We start from the raw sequence: 14,698 nt of genomic DNA, 5'->3' as shown, positions 1-14,698 counted from the left end.
CTCCACGGACATGCTTCAACCCTTGCCTCAGTCTACAAGGCCGACGAGAAGATCAGGGGAGCTAATTTTCATGACCCTACAGAGTTGCCTTAACCCTTGCCTCAGTCTACAAGGCCGATGAGAAGATCAAGGGAGCCAAGTGTCGTGTCCCCACGGACTTGCCTTAACCCTTGCCTCAATCTATACGCCGATGAAAATACCAGGGAGCCAAGTACTGTGCCTCCACGAACTTGACTTATCCCTCACATCAAGTCCATTAGGACGACAGAAGAAAAGGCAGAGGAAAGAGAATATTAAGGGAGAAACAAGAAATAGAGGAAAAATGAAATTTTATTAATAGTCAAACGTATACAAAGCGTGAGCAAATGGTCGCAAAGATGTCTAAAGATACTTGGTTAGAGGTCTTTACAAGGAAAGGAAATAATGTGCATAACTTTAGAAACAAAGAAACATAAACAAAAACTAAGGCATTAGGATCTGGATCAGGGGCATCAGAGTCGGGAGGGAAGGCATCAAGAATCATGTCTCTACCTAGGGTGCAGCTGTGCTTGAGCGGGTCGGGGCCTGGAGGGAGGTTGAGGGGGTCAAGGGATCTTAGGTGTGCCTCGAGGGCTCTTAAGTTTGCCCGAGGGCTCTCCAAAATGTGGTCCTGCATCCTCTTGAGGCTTTCATTGTATCCGCACAATCAAGTTTGGTCGTTGACGAACATAGTTGACCTCAACTGCCCCTCTAAGTGAGGAACAACCTTCTGAACTTGAGACAGGTCACTCCGCAGATCTTCAATGACCACCATCTGGGCAGCTAAACTTTTCTCAGCTCCCTCTAACTCTTCAGATGTTTGGTTCGCCCTCTTCTTCTCTTGGTCGGCAGTAGCCTAGGCAACCACCACAAATTATTCTCGTCCTTTCAAGGCTTCAAAAAGGGACTGGCAATCCTTGTCCAACTGCTCAAGCTGCTGAACCTTAGAATCTTGATGGCCCCTCAAGTCAGCATTCTCCCCCACAACTGGCTCACTGACTCCTCAAGAGCAACCACCTTCGCAATCAGTTTTTCAACTGACCTCTCAGCCGAGATCCTAATTGCCGACTCAGTCAAGACATCATTGCAAGCCAACTCGGCTCTTTTCTTGGGGCAAGCTAGGTTTTCGCTAGCTCCACCTCCAGACGCTCATTCTCCTCCCTCTCCCCTCTTGTGAACCGCAGGGCTTGTCGTGCCAATAAGTGAAAGGTCTAGTTCTCCCCTTCAACTGCTTCTTGGCCATCCATAATGAAAGCGACCAGCCGAGATGTACCCTGTCGCCAACAAAAATAAATGCGGGAATAGTTAGTATAGGATTCCTAATCATAAGATGGCATAAAAGAATGAACCAGTGCGAGAGACCTCGGAGAAGAAGTCCATCAAAGACTTGGTCACCCGTTCAAGAGACTTTGCTCGAGCTTCTCCCACTTCTGATCTATGGATGGCCTCCATTAGGCTCTCTTCGACGGATGGTCGAGTAGTTGCTTCCACATCTTCGACTACGCTCGCAACCCTCTCTTCAGGGCTGACAGAGGGCTGAGAAAGAAGGTGGCCCTCAGGGCAGAAGAAAGTTCCTCGCCAAGAATTTGAGGCTCCCTTCTCTCATTGGAGCTTAGTGGGTTCTCTCCCACCGTCCTCGCCTCCACGACCATCTCAATTTCAGCAACAAGGGACCTTGCGATAGGCACTGGAGAGAGAGCAACGATCGTCTTCTCAGCAGCAAGGTTAGGAACCATGACCAACTTTGGCTCCACTCCTTCCCCTCCAGAAGCTCTCCCAACAGGTTCCTTGGTCGGGGCCACTTTTTGCTCTACGGTGGCGGTGGCAAAAGCAGGTCCCCCTCGTGATGACTGGGCGCTGGGGGACTTGGGGGAAGACGTCCTCTATACACCTAGATTGGAGCCTCCTGTGCAATCCTTAGCAACACCCTTGAAGACTTGACATTCGATGGCGGATTGCGCTGTGGATGGGGAGGAGGGGATCATCTCCACGTTGAACTTAGGAGGAGGTTCTACCAAAGTTGACCGACGAGGATCTGGTTCCAAGAGGGCTCCATAGAAGTGTGTTGAGAGCATGTTGGCCCCTCAGGACAACCTGTGCAGGCCCGTTGGCTCAGCGAGCACCTCCAAGACTGCAACCATGACGGGCTCCAAAATCAAAGCGGCTAAGGAAGGAGGAGAGGACGGTGTCTCTGGGATGGCAGGACTCTACCCCCTTACCTCCTTGGTGGATTCGAGGCATGGATAGATGGGGCTAGTCGTGGGGCAGGCACAAATGGAGGGGGTGTTATACCTTAATCAAAGCCAAGGACTGCCCCAAAGAAAATCTAGGAAGGGACACTGGGCTGTTGTTGGCCCTGGCAACTTTCGTGCAGAGTCTCTTCCCCTTGCCTATGGGAGGAGGACCAAGGAGAGATAAAAAAAAAAAAAAAAAAAAAAAAAAAGCCCTTATATTTGCCTCCTTGAGGAGAGCCTCCGAGAGAACATCGAATGAGTGATTCTGTACCCACAAAGCAATATGACGTAGCTCCTCAGGAGAGGCTTTCGGTCGTATTTCTTTGTCATTGGGAACCACTCCCCATATGGCTTGAATAGGGAACTCATGGCGATTCACCTGTCCAATTGGAAATTTCCATCCTCAACCGGACACGAAGAAAAATTTGGAGATCCAATCTTTGATCTTGCTATAACGCAGTTCCAAAGAAACGAGGGCGTGTATCGCCCTGAAACTACAAATGTTCCCCTCACATTTTATGAGGCTGTGGGTTAGGAGAAACTCGTGGCCAGTAAGGTCAGTATGCTTTGGGTCTAACTTCAACAAAGTTCATCGCCAGAGGACACAACAACACATCAAGATCCTCCAAGCATTTGGGTGGAGTTGAGAGGAGGCCAATGTAAGACGGTCTAGTAGGTCACGGACAGGACAAGGGAATAGCAGCCTCAAGCCGCAAGAGAACATGTTGGGAAAGAGGACAACTTTAACTGTTGGTCATCCGTATTAGGGGTGAAAACCGAAACCTCAGGAGGTGGCCTTGCCGTTGTGTGCGAAGCGTCGATGTGAGAGAGAGAGAGAGAGAGAGGAGGGGCAGCGTGAGAGGAAAGAACTGAGGAAGAAGAAGGAGAAATGTGGAAGAAGAATAAGGTGCGAGGAGTTCAAACGGCGTCGTTTTAGGACTCAGTGTTTGAAAAGAATATAAAGTAAATGACGTTGTTTCTTTTATATATCAAACGACAACGTTTCATATATGTATAATTTGAAAAAAAAAACATTTTATAGGTGTGGTCAGTTCAATGGTCTGGCCCAAGATCAAACCGAGACAGAACCGCTGGACATCGATTTTTGCCAAATTCAACCGTTGGCCGACCGGTTCTATGCCGGTTTTGGCCAGTTCCAAGCTCCGGCAGCTGGTCTAGGTCGGTCTCGATCGGTTCTCTGGTTTCTTGTACAGCCCTAGTTTGTACCCATGCGTCAGACGACAGATGCAAAAGGGCTAGAATCCTGTGAAACACACGACACGACACGTCATGGGCTCCAACGACGAAGAGGGGAATTCAGATAGACCCCGACGACGATTAGCATCCCAAAGTTGTGGGAACGTTGCACCCCACGAAGCTAGCGAAACGTGCATGCATCTTACAGCATGTACTGAAAGATGTGACGTGGAGAGAAATAGATGCCTAACACCATCAATACTGAGGGAACTGGAAAGACACAATCAAGTGCAAAATTTAATTGTCAGAAAACGTGCCAATAAAGTCGGGTGGGGAACCGTTGCCTGATATCGTTAAAATGACGAAAAAAAACCATACGGGCATAATCTAAAGCCCGAAACCTGACAAGTAAAAGAGCCGGGAGAGTAATGACTGCCCATTTCTAGGGAAGGGGATCTCAACAAAGAGAAAGTATATACATGAAGACAAAGACAAAAAGGAATTCTCATCGGACTAGTCCAATAAGAGTTTGTGGGGTAACTGTAAGGAGGTTTTCCCTTATATTGGCTCTTAAAGTAAGCCCACAAAGGACTACTGGAGAAGTAAGTTAAAGAACCCGACCAAGGCCAGTCAAGCCCAATGAGCCTTCTCTAAAAGGAGTCAGTAGGCCTTTGCAGAGTACTCGGCCCATGAGCAAACCATGTGCAGGGAAAGCGGAAGGTAGGGTCAGATGAGACTCGCCGCCCTAACACCACCCTGATGACACCTTACCCTCAGGAACCTGCACAGGTAGGTGGAACGGAAATATGGAGAACCCTTGATCTCCTGACAGCAGGCATGAAGAGGCTTAACATGGAATGCTCGCAAGGTAAAGTGAGTCAGAGAGCCACACCGCATTAATAGGGCTACTCCCCGGACTCCATGTGCATTAATGACGCCGTCCCAGAAGCCACGACGCATTAAATGATTATGACTAAATGAACAGTAGAAATGACATAGGTTCCTCAAAGTTAGGAATGAGCTACCCCTACCAAAAACTTAGTGTAAAAGTTGATCCTCAGGTATGAAAAATTCTCTCTGATTTCTCTAAACTCATGCATGAACTACTAAGGAGATATACTAAAAGGGCCCCCACTCTCTGTGTTTTCTCAATTATGCAAGTAAAAGACCCAAGATCCGAATTATTGAAACTCAATCTAAAAGTGTATCAAACGTGACGTTAACACCCATTTATTTAATTATTAATCCTATATATATATATATATATATATATTCTTCATGGGTATGAATTTAATGTAGCAAGCTAGGAATCTTATCCGATAGTAGTACAATTACTGTGCATGCATGGTGATCTTAACTTTCATCCAGATGAATCTGATTCACAGCTAGCCGTCATGTTAAGTAGTACTGCCCTAATGCATACGGCACGGGCTAGCTATATAGGCTATTATAAATTACAATTACGTACGTGTATATATGCACTGAGTAATATTATACTCTATGCTTATATTTTATTTTCATTTCATCATATAAAATGTAATATATTTATCATCATTAATAGATAATAAAGAATCATCTAAATTTATTATTAAAAAATAATTCAATAGTGATAAATATATATAGGATGAGTGAGATGATAGTGTAATTTATAAAATTTTTTATATATATATATTTATGAAAAATATTTTAATCATAAAGTAATTATTACATAAAAATAATTTTATAAATTAATGTATTTTAATATAATTTATTAAATTATAAAATTATTTTTATTATAAAATAGATATGAAGAATCATATAAAATTATATCTATTTATAAAATTATTTTTATAGATATTGCGCTTCTATATTTATATGTAGGTCAATGTGCATGGATGAGTAGCATTATCCACAATTACTATATATATGTCAGACAAAAATCATTAAATACGTACGGTCCATATTCAATACTTGCCTGCTATTTAAGTTATAACAGCTAGCGCTGCTCGTGTTCGTTCGTGAATAACAAAATGGAAAAGGCTATCTCAACCTATAAAAGTTAGGATAAAATTGATTGATTTAATTTTTAATTTTTTTTATTCAATAGTTAAAAAAATAAATATTAAGAAATTGATATTTTTTTCTTTTTTTTTTACTACACAAAAATATTGCAGCAGAACTTTTTTTTTAAAGAAAAAACTATTTTATCTTCCAATTTGACCGTTCAAATTAACCGTTTACAAAAAATTATTATTTTATTTTTACTTAATAATTAAAGAAGTGATTTTAAATATATTGATATATTTTTTAATTTTTAAAAATATTATAAAAATATAAATAAAAAAATAAAAAAATTATAAAAATAATTTATGGTGAGTGGATTATTCAGCACGGCAGAGTAGCCCAATTTTTTTTTAAGGCTGGTAGCTAGACCTTTGGCCACATGAGTACTTAAATTCTAGATCCCTGTTCCCTCTGAGATTGACTGAAAGGTTGAGAATATTGGTTGTGAGCCAGAACTTCCATGCATGAATTTTGATCGAACCTAAGATAGATGCTGAAATTTATGACTTCAAGGACTGGGTACGTTCTAGGGTTCCTGGTCTGAATGCCTCGATCCATGCAAACGTACGTGGCTGAAGCCTGAAAGTCGTGTCAACACTCCCACATCTCTGCTGCATGCATGGCTTCAAGATATGACATGTTGATATGATCTCTATCAGTCCGAACGGACCGGACTGAGGTTCAGTCCAATTATTATAGTTGTTCGTTCCGATTCGGAGAAAATAATGGATCAAAAATTTCGGTCCATCACTTTAGTACCAAACCGATCGATTTACACTCCTAACAACATCCAATAAGAATGTGACATTTCAACATTATATAACTTAACACTGAGATTCATCACATGGAATTTCTACCTAAATTAAATACCCTACGAAAGTAAATGTTTTTCTCCTTCCCTTTGCCTTTCCTTCCTGATGAGTTGTGTTGTCGCCACCACCAAACAACCACTACTAGTTCCTTTACCCATTGTTGCCACTGGCAGACGACTGCCACTAGCTCGATGTAGCCAGTCCAAAGCAGCCACCACTCACCGTCGTCCTTTTCATCATCACAGTGGTCCACGAAAACTAGTCACAGACGGTGCCTTCTTTTTCAAGGCGCAAGAGGCTGACTACTACAAGACGTTTTGTTGTGATTATGAATATATGTAAATGATGAAAATGAAATGAAATGTTGTAATGGTGCTTGTATGATGTAAGAACAGAATGCTGGAAATGGAAATGGATTGAATTCTTGTATTGCTATAGGATCTTCGAGGGTTCCTAACCTCCAAAATAGTAAGTTCAGACGATAGGTTTTCAAAGATAAAAATTGTACCAGTTCTCTTTCATCCTTATAGTAGTAGATGTCAGAGATTATAAAAGGAATCCTATAACTGCTTTTTATTCTTTTTTTACGCTAAAAGACAGCAGGTGTATGTAATGGATCAGCATCACAACCACTCCATTTCAAGATAAAACAACAGTGTATCCACCTTTATTGGAATATTTTCCTCTTTTGCTATATATACTATGTCGTCCTCCACCGACTCTATTGTCTCTTCTTCTTCATCATCCAGGTCGTGCCACTGCATGAGAGATTCATGCATTCTCTTGGAATTTTGTTGCATTCTGTCGAGTATTTCACTCATATTCTGTAATTTTTCTAAAATCTTTTCCAACAATAACAATTGCTGGCTATTTAATTGTACTACACCCATGATGAATCGGTAGCTCTGGATACCAATTGTTATGATTATGAATATATGTAAATGATGAAAATGGAATGAGATGTTGTAATGGTGTTTGTATGATGTAAGAACAAAATGCTGAAAATGGAAATGGACTGAATTCTTGTATTGCTACGGGATCTTTGAGGGTCCCTCACTTCCAAAATAGTAAGTTCAGACAATAGCTTTTTAAAGATAAAAATTATACCAGCTCTCTTTCATCCTTATAGTAGTGGATGTTAGAGATTATAGAAGGAATCCTAAAACTACTTTTTATTCTTCTTTCATGCTAAAAGACAGCTGGTGTGTGTAACGGATCAGCATCACAACCACTCCCTTTCAAGATAAAACGATAGGGTATCACGGCTTCAGAGCTTCCCTTAAACGCATCCCTTCATTTTAGGTTCATAACACGTTTCAAGACTGTTTGCTAAGAATTGGAGGGCGGCACTTTCCATGATATCCATTTTAAATAAATCGAAAAAATTAAATACTATATATATACATTTGGTGTGCTGTCGCAGGCAACCAAAAATAAAACCTATACTTCTAAAAATATATGTAGTTGTGCAAGTAAGAATCGTTCTCACGGAGAGTATTTAGTCTAGTTTTATGCTACGTGAACAAGGATGAGGGGGGTTTAAGTATAACGAAAACAATTTTAAAAAGAACAACTAAGGAACAATTCAAATTAAAGTATCGAAATCAATCAAAAGAACAAACCTTGGTCTAAGTCAATATCCACCATTGGAATTTTACAACTGATCATCGATGCAAGTATATATTAATTCATACTTTGAATATTCACCGTTGAAATTATTTTCCTATCTCTCTTTAGTCACAATTAATTAGAAAACAAGCGATCTAATTACCCTTAACTACTAAACAACCCAAGACAAGCGCTAAAGGTTTAATCTAGTAGTAATCTTAAGAATTAGAAAGATCGATAAAACTAAACAACACAAGCACAAGCGGTTGCATTTAATTTCATCAAGCTTTCTTCCTAAGATCTAATAATTTCTGACGCAGCAAATCATTAAATCTTAGTTGCTTCACAAATTAGAAGGATCAAACAATTACAGATTTGATATCTAATCTAGCAGTAGATTGCAATGAATAATAAACTAATAGGCCTCCTAGTAATTAAACGAGACAATCATGAAAATAGGCTCAAAAGAACATCCGATACTCAAAGCATAATTGAACACTAAAAACAAATTAGATCTCACAGTTTTATTGATTCCGAGACTTCCGTTTCCTTCGATCAATTATGAAAATTTAACCACGCAGGGCCATGATGAAAACTCAAAAGAGAAGAGATAGAGAGATGCCCTCGTCTGATTATATCCCCCTATTAGAATCCTATCAATTCTCTTAAAATATTCTAAATATTATTCTCAAATAACAATATCCAAATCTGACTTAATTAAAGAAACTATTAAAAATAAAATAAAATCCTAATATAACTAGGAAAGTAGTGTTTTCCAGCTGGAACTTTCGTGCACCAAATCTCAAAATCGTCTGCAGTTAAATCGCATATTTGAATTGCATGATAAGGAACATTTTGGAACGTCAACAGTGCAGCTGCATCAACTTCAAGCCCGATTTTGACCTTGATTCAGCCAGTATATCTCAAAACTTAAAACATGAAAGTTGTAGAGCTCGTTCTTGGTGTTCCATATCATTTTGAATCATCTCAATCGGAGCTCGGATGAGAGAGTTATGCCCAATATACGAAGCGATATCGAAACTGTCCAAAATTATCCAATTAGCTTTGTTTTGCATTTAACTCCTCCATTTGCATCCTAAATCAAAATAAAAGAATAATGAGTACATTTAAGGCACCAAATAAGTATAAAAGACTAGAAATTAAGAGATAAAAATATGACATTTTACATTCTCATCAACATTCAATTAATTCCTTTTTAGACTCATCCAATTAATTCGCAACACCAAACTTCTACACTTAACGTCCTCGCCTTAATTGCAATTGACAAAAAGTTATGGACCCCTTCACCTAACAATGCATACAATGTCCATCGATCGATATATATATCACTATTGCCCATTGACCAAAACACCTCGTCTCTCTCTCTCTCTCTCTCTCTCTCTCTATTTAAAGCTCCACATCCACTTCTTCTTCACTGATCTCTCCAAGATTTCAGTACCCTTTTGTTTTTCTCTTGGAGCTAGTCTTGATAGCAACGTCAGAGAATCAGAACAAAGCCATGCAGGTAGGACGGTTGGAGAAGAATGGGATGGAAGCGAAGATGGGAAATGGAAGAACAGCCAAGCGTTGTGAATTACTCCTAAGGCTTTTGGCCTTAGCACTGACTTTGGTGGCTGCCATACTTACTGGTGTGGACAAGCAGACTGCGATTGTCCCAGTTGAGCTGGTGGCAAGCCTGCCACCTTTGAATGTTCCAGTCTCTGCTAAATGGCATTACTTGTCTGCCTTTGTGTATGTTGTTTTTCAAACTCCTCTTTTTCTCTAATTTTTATTCTTTTATATAACCATATTACTAGCTTTGTAATTGATTTATTCTCACGTATCCATAGAAAATTATTTATCTCCCTGTTCATATAGAAATTGAACACCAGTCAACTCGAATAAATAGAGTCCATGATCTACGTACCCTTAGATATTCACTATGATAGAAGGGTTGGAAACAAGTCTACCCCTCGTCTCAACCCGCCGAGCGTATAGATCCACTCGATCGTGAGCACTTGCACTGAATTAGTTCAGTAATAATATACATACAACTTTTTTACAACTCTGTTTTAAATAGAGGATAATTATATAAAGTTTAAAAACTTAAATCAAGAAAATTATCTTTTACTAATTAGATGTATTATTTTTTGACAAAAAGAAAAAAAAAAAAAAACTAGCTAAGTGATTTTTTCCTTAATCCAAGTAGGTAAGGCAATAAGTTTTACAAATAGTTGGCACATGGAATGTTTTGAAAAAATAATTAATTATTGATGTTATATTTGGAAATATGAAATAATATTATAATATTAGTTTTGTCTGTGAGCTGCTAGCGAGGCAAATAGATTGGATAGCTGGTTTGAGAAGTGAGATGAGATGAAAATTTTGTGAATAGTAATAAAATAGTTTGAATTGAGTATTTTTTGAGTTTTGAAAAAGAAAAAAGAAAAAATTAAATACAAAATATTATAAAATCAAAATATTGTTAGAATATAGTTTATAATATTATTTTTGTTTTGGGATTTGAAAAACTTGAATTTTTTTTTTTAATTTTTTGTTTGAAAGTTTGGAAATATTGTAAAGATTAGTTTGAAAATTTTGTAACTGAAATTATGTTTGGGAAGGAGATGAGATGAGATATATTTCCAAACAATTAGAGATGTTTCATTTCATCTAATCTCATCTCATTCCATTATTACAAATTTTTAAATTTCCACACAAAATATAATAAATAAGTCAATTTTTTCAAATCTCAAAACAATATTAATAATATTAAAAAATAATATTCTAACAATATTCTATTCAATTTTCAACTTTCATCTCAACTCATTTTAATTTACTATTATCGTATTATTGATATTTTCTTTTTCTTTTTAAATATATTATTGATATAAATTATACGGGCGCCATATCGTTGAATAAGGTGGGTTAATTTATGGCCCGCTTCTTAATTTTGTTGGATGCCCACAAATACTTTCAGGGACCCAATTGAATCGATCATGGAAGCATAGCATTAAGTATAAGGGTAGAAAAGCATATTCTTCGAGTTGTTCTTTGAACTTGAGAATATTAAGCAGAGGAGAGTTATTAGAAAGATACAATCCCACATTATGTATTACTGCTCATATAAATATTTTGGATAATATTAAATGAAGAATAAATGTTGTAGCTAGGTAATATTAAAAGGAAAACCCTATCTGTACTTATAATTTTTACTTATATAGGAATACATGATGATGTAATATTAATTATTGATATGCTGAAAATTATGAAATTTGAACTTCAAAATTTAAATTTAAAAAGAAAACTGAGAAAATAGACCTTGTCGGTAAAATTATAAATATATGTAACACTACTCATATTAAAAACTTGCAGTGACATTAATCGGTTGTAATATTTTAAGATTTATGAATAAGAATAAATGATATTCATCTGTGAAGGCTTATTAATAAAATCATATTTATTTTATTTTTTTAAAAATAATATATGCGATTAAAGAAAAAAAAGTAAGAATGAACTATAGGGAAAATGAGAAGATTTTTAAGGAAATGCATCAAAAGTCAAAGCTCTTAAAGACCATAAGTTGCACCTAAATATCCATACTATTTATTTATGGACCCCTCTAGAGGGACAGAAAAGGAACCGACGAATTGCATTTATACGATACACTATTTTTTTTTGGGTCTCACATTGTTCCCAATTTGTGCTATTTATACTACATTTTCTAATCATCAACCACCAAGGAGAAAAAAAAATAAGATCGAAATTAACATCTCAAAGATATTTTTGCTAGGTACCTAATGGTGACAAATATCATAGCATGTTCATATGCAGCTCTCTCTATGCTCCTCACATTCACAAGCAGGGGTGAAAACATCATCTTAGGATCGATGATCCTCATCCTTGATACATTGATGGTGGCATTGCTGTTCTCCGGCACCGGAGCTGCCACCGCCGTTGGCTTAATTGGCTACCACGGAAACTCTCACGTGCGGTGGGAAAAAGTGTGTAATGTGTTTGGAAAGTTTTGTGGGCAAGTAGCAGCATCTATCGTGGTTTCTGTGATTGGAGCAGTGGCATTCATCTTGCTGGTTGTGTTTTCTGCCTTGAGACTCCACAAGAAGTCCAAGTAGAGATGTTGGCCAAGTACTGCAAAGATTATTAGTTTTTTTAGCCGATTGTCATAAGAGCCACTTGTATTAATTTGGTCTTGTTTGCGTGCATACGTACGTGAATGAGAGAACCTAACTAATTAGCGTGTAATATCCCTATATATACTTCACCCATGCCATTAATTTATCGTACAGTGTGCTTTCATTTGGAAAATATCTCTATTGAGTGGAAAAGAAAATAAAATTTTTAACAAGAAATGAGAGAGGAGAGAGAGAGATTTGAAAACGTAAAACGATAAAATTAAGGAAAAAATAAAAATTATCTAAGGAAAATTAACGAAGTAACACAATTACAATGTAGGTGGTTGTTAAGGCAACTGTGCTACCAGCTCAGTAGGAGAATGGTCTAGAAGACTCTGGGCGTATTCTACACTCACAGAATGGGTGCAAGTGATCCCAAGCTTGTTTGCAAATGTCAAATGAAATTCTCTGTAAATGTCATTTTTGTTTTTCATGAGATATACTGTATAAATAGGACCTATGAGCTAGTCATCGTAAAGGAATATAGAAACATATGCAAACTCTGAGAATATGAAATGTCATTGAGGACTTTTCACAAACAATTGCTCTGTCTTTATTATTTTCTCCTCAGTATGGTATCAGAGCTACCATAAAGCTCACACTTCCTCTTCTTCTCAAAATAAAACAAAGGGACCCCATTGAAAAATTTTCAGAAACAACACCGTCTACTCCACCACCACCCCTCAACTCCTCCATTGTTACCTCCGCATCTCACTTTGTCACTCTTAAGCTCACCATCAATAATTACCTATTATGGCGAGCTAAGATCATCCCCTTCCTTAAAGGTCATCAGCTTTATGGCTATGTCGACGGGTCCATTCTCATGCCATCTCCCACTCTAGATGATCAACCCAATCCCGAATATACTCGTTGGCTCTTACAGTATCAACTAATCATCTTTGCTCTTAATTCCTCCTTGACCAATACAGTGTTTTCTAATGTTCTTGACTACACTACCTCACACCAAGTATGGACTACATTACAAAGTCTCTATGCTGCCCACTCCTCAGCCTGTGTGATACAAACTCAGTTTCAGCTTACCACCCTTAAGAAGGGTTTTGAATCCATTTCTGAATACTATTATAAAGCAACTTCTCTCGTTGCAGCTCTTGGAGCTGCTGGACATCCTCTATCTTCTTCTCAATTCTCCATCTATTTGTTGGCTAGACTTAGCTCAGATTATGAGTCTATGGTCATGGCTATTACCACACACCCAGATCCCTTTTCCTCTCATTAGATTTATAATTATTTTCTTAACCATGAATCACGCTTGACTCACAAAACCCAGTCGTTGCTTTCAGGTACTAATCTTGCAGCTCACACAACAAGTCTAAAAGCACCATCACCTCCTGGTTACTCCAATAGGGGCCGTAACTCCTCATGAGGTGGACACCGTGGTCATGGGCGTGGGGGACAACATACACGGCCTCTATGCCAAGTCTGTCACAAACCCGGCACACTGCCCTCTCTTGTTATCACCACTTCAATCAAACATATCAAGCCTCTCCCCCTACCTCCTTTACAGCCAACTTCAATGTCCTGCCCTCTATGACTTCTCACTCAAATTCATGGTTTCTTGATGTAGCAGCTACTAACCATTTTAGTTCAGATTTCTCAAATCTCACATCGGACTCTACACCATATCGAGGCACTGATCAAGTCAACATTGGAGATGGCTCCACTCTACCAATACAAAATATTGGTTCCAGTCAATTCACCACTCCCTCTGGCAATTATCTTCTCCATAAAATTCTTCATGTTCATTCTATCACTAAGAATTTAATTTATGTTCGTCAGTTTTGTTTGGATAACATAATCTATTTTGAATTTCACTCTTCTTTTTTTCTTGCGAAGGACTCACGCACTCGGGTGAAACTTCTTCGGGATCACATTAAAGATGGTCTCTATGTCCTACTGGTGACATCAACCCCTTTGGAAGCTCCCACACCTGTCACTACTATGTCTCCACAGGCCTTTATTGGAGAAAGGATTACTTCTCAATTATGGCACACCTGACTTGGGCATCCTTCACCTCGAATTACTTCTCTTACACTTAGCCAATTTAATCTTCCTGTTATAAATATAATAGGGTTGTCTCCTTGTCCCGCTTGTGTCCAAGCTAAGTTTCATGCTCTACCGCATCCCCCTTCCCCATCTCGATTTGAGAAATTATTTCAACTTCTCTTTCTTGATGTATGGGACCAACGCCTGTGCTATTCTCACTAGGATGTTGGTTTTATTTTGGGTTAATTATGCTTTGCCCCTTCGAATTTTCACTCAATTCACAATATGCCTCAGAACTAATAATTGCATCAAAGTAAACCCGCTTACTTTCAAAACTTATCAATCTCCCTCTTCCGTCTACCAACAACGTCAAATATAATGGAAAGTGTCTCAACGTCAAATCTAAGTTACTACTTACTAACTTAGATTTTACTATTTAGTATGCATAATTATTAATAATATCATACATTTTATATATGGTTAAGGAATATCAAATAATTTCATTGTGTACATAGATTATTCATACTTGCTTGCAACTTAGGTGTCAAATAATTTTGTATATGGTTATTCATGTATGATGTATTAACTA

At 38.2% G+C, this 14,698-nt stretch overlaps 1 protein-coding gene across 1 annotated transcript; it reads left to right on the top strand.

The window, feature by feature from the left end:
* The first annotated feature begins 9,251 nt into the window (after positions 1 to 9,251).
* LOC121246739 (CASP-like protein 1E1) lies at positions 9,252 to 12,229 on the top strand. The gene is made up of 2 exons (XM_041144990.1): positions 9,252 to 9,664; positions 11,706 to 12,229. Exons 1-2 carry the CDS (start codon positions 9,432 to 9,434, stop codon positions 12,043 to 12,045), a joined length of 573 nt encoding a protein of 190 aa, XP_041000924.1. The 5' UTR covers positions 9,252 to 9,431; the 3' UTR covers positions 12,046 to 12,229.
* The last annotated feature ends 2,469 nt before the right edge of the window (positions 12,230 to 14,698 follow it).

The sequence above is a fragment of the Juglans microcarpa x Juglans regia genome, chromosome 1S (genome assembly GCF_004785595.1).
Source record: "Juglans microcarpa x Juglans regia isolate MS1-56 chromosome 1S, Jm3101_v1.0, whole genome shotgun sequence".
Lineage (NCBI taxonomy): Eukaryota > Viridiplantae > Streptophyta > Magnoliopsida > Fagales > Juglandaceae > Juglans > Juglans microcarpa x Juglans regia.
Note: the sequence above shows the minus strand (reverse complement) of the source record. Positions and strands in the feature narration are given on the sequence as shown.

Coding starts and splice junctions, on each gene's coding strand:
- LOC121246739 (XM_041144990.1), top strand. CDS start 9,432: ATGCAGGTAGGACGGTTGGAGAAGAATGGGATGGAAGCGAAGATGGGA. Junction 9,665..11,705: donor CATTACTTGTCTGCCTTTGT/GTATGTTGTTTT, acceptor TATTTTTGCTAG/GTACCTAATGGTGACAAATA.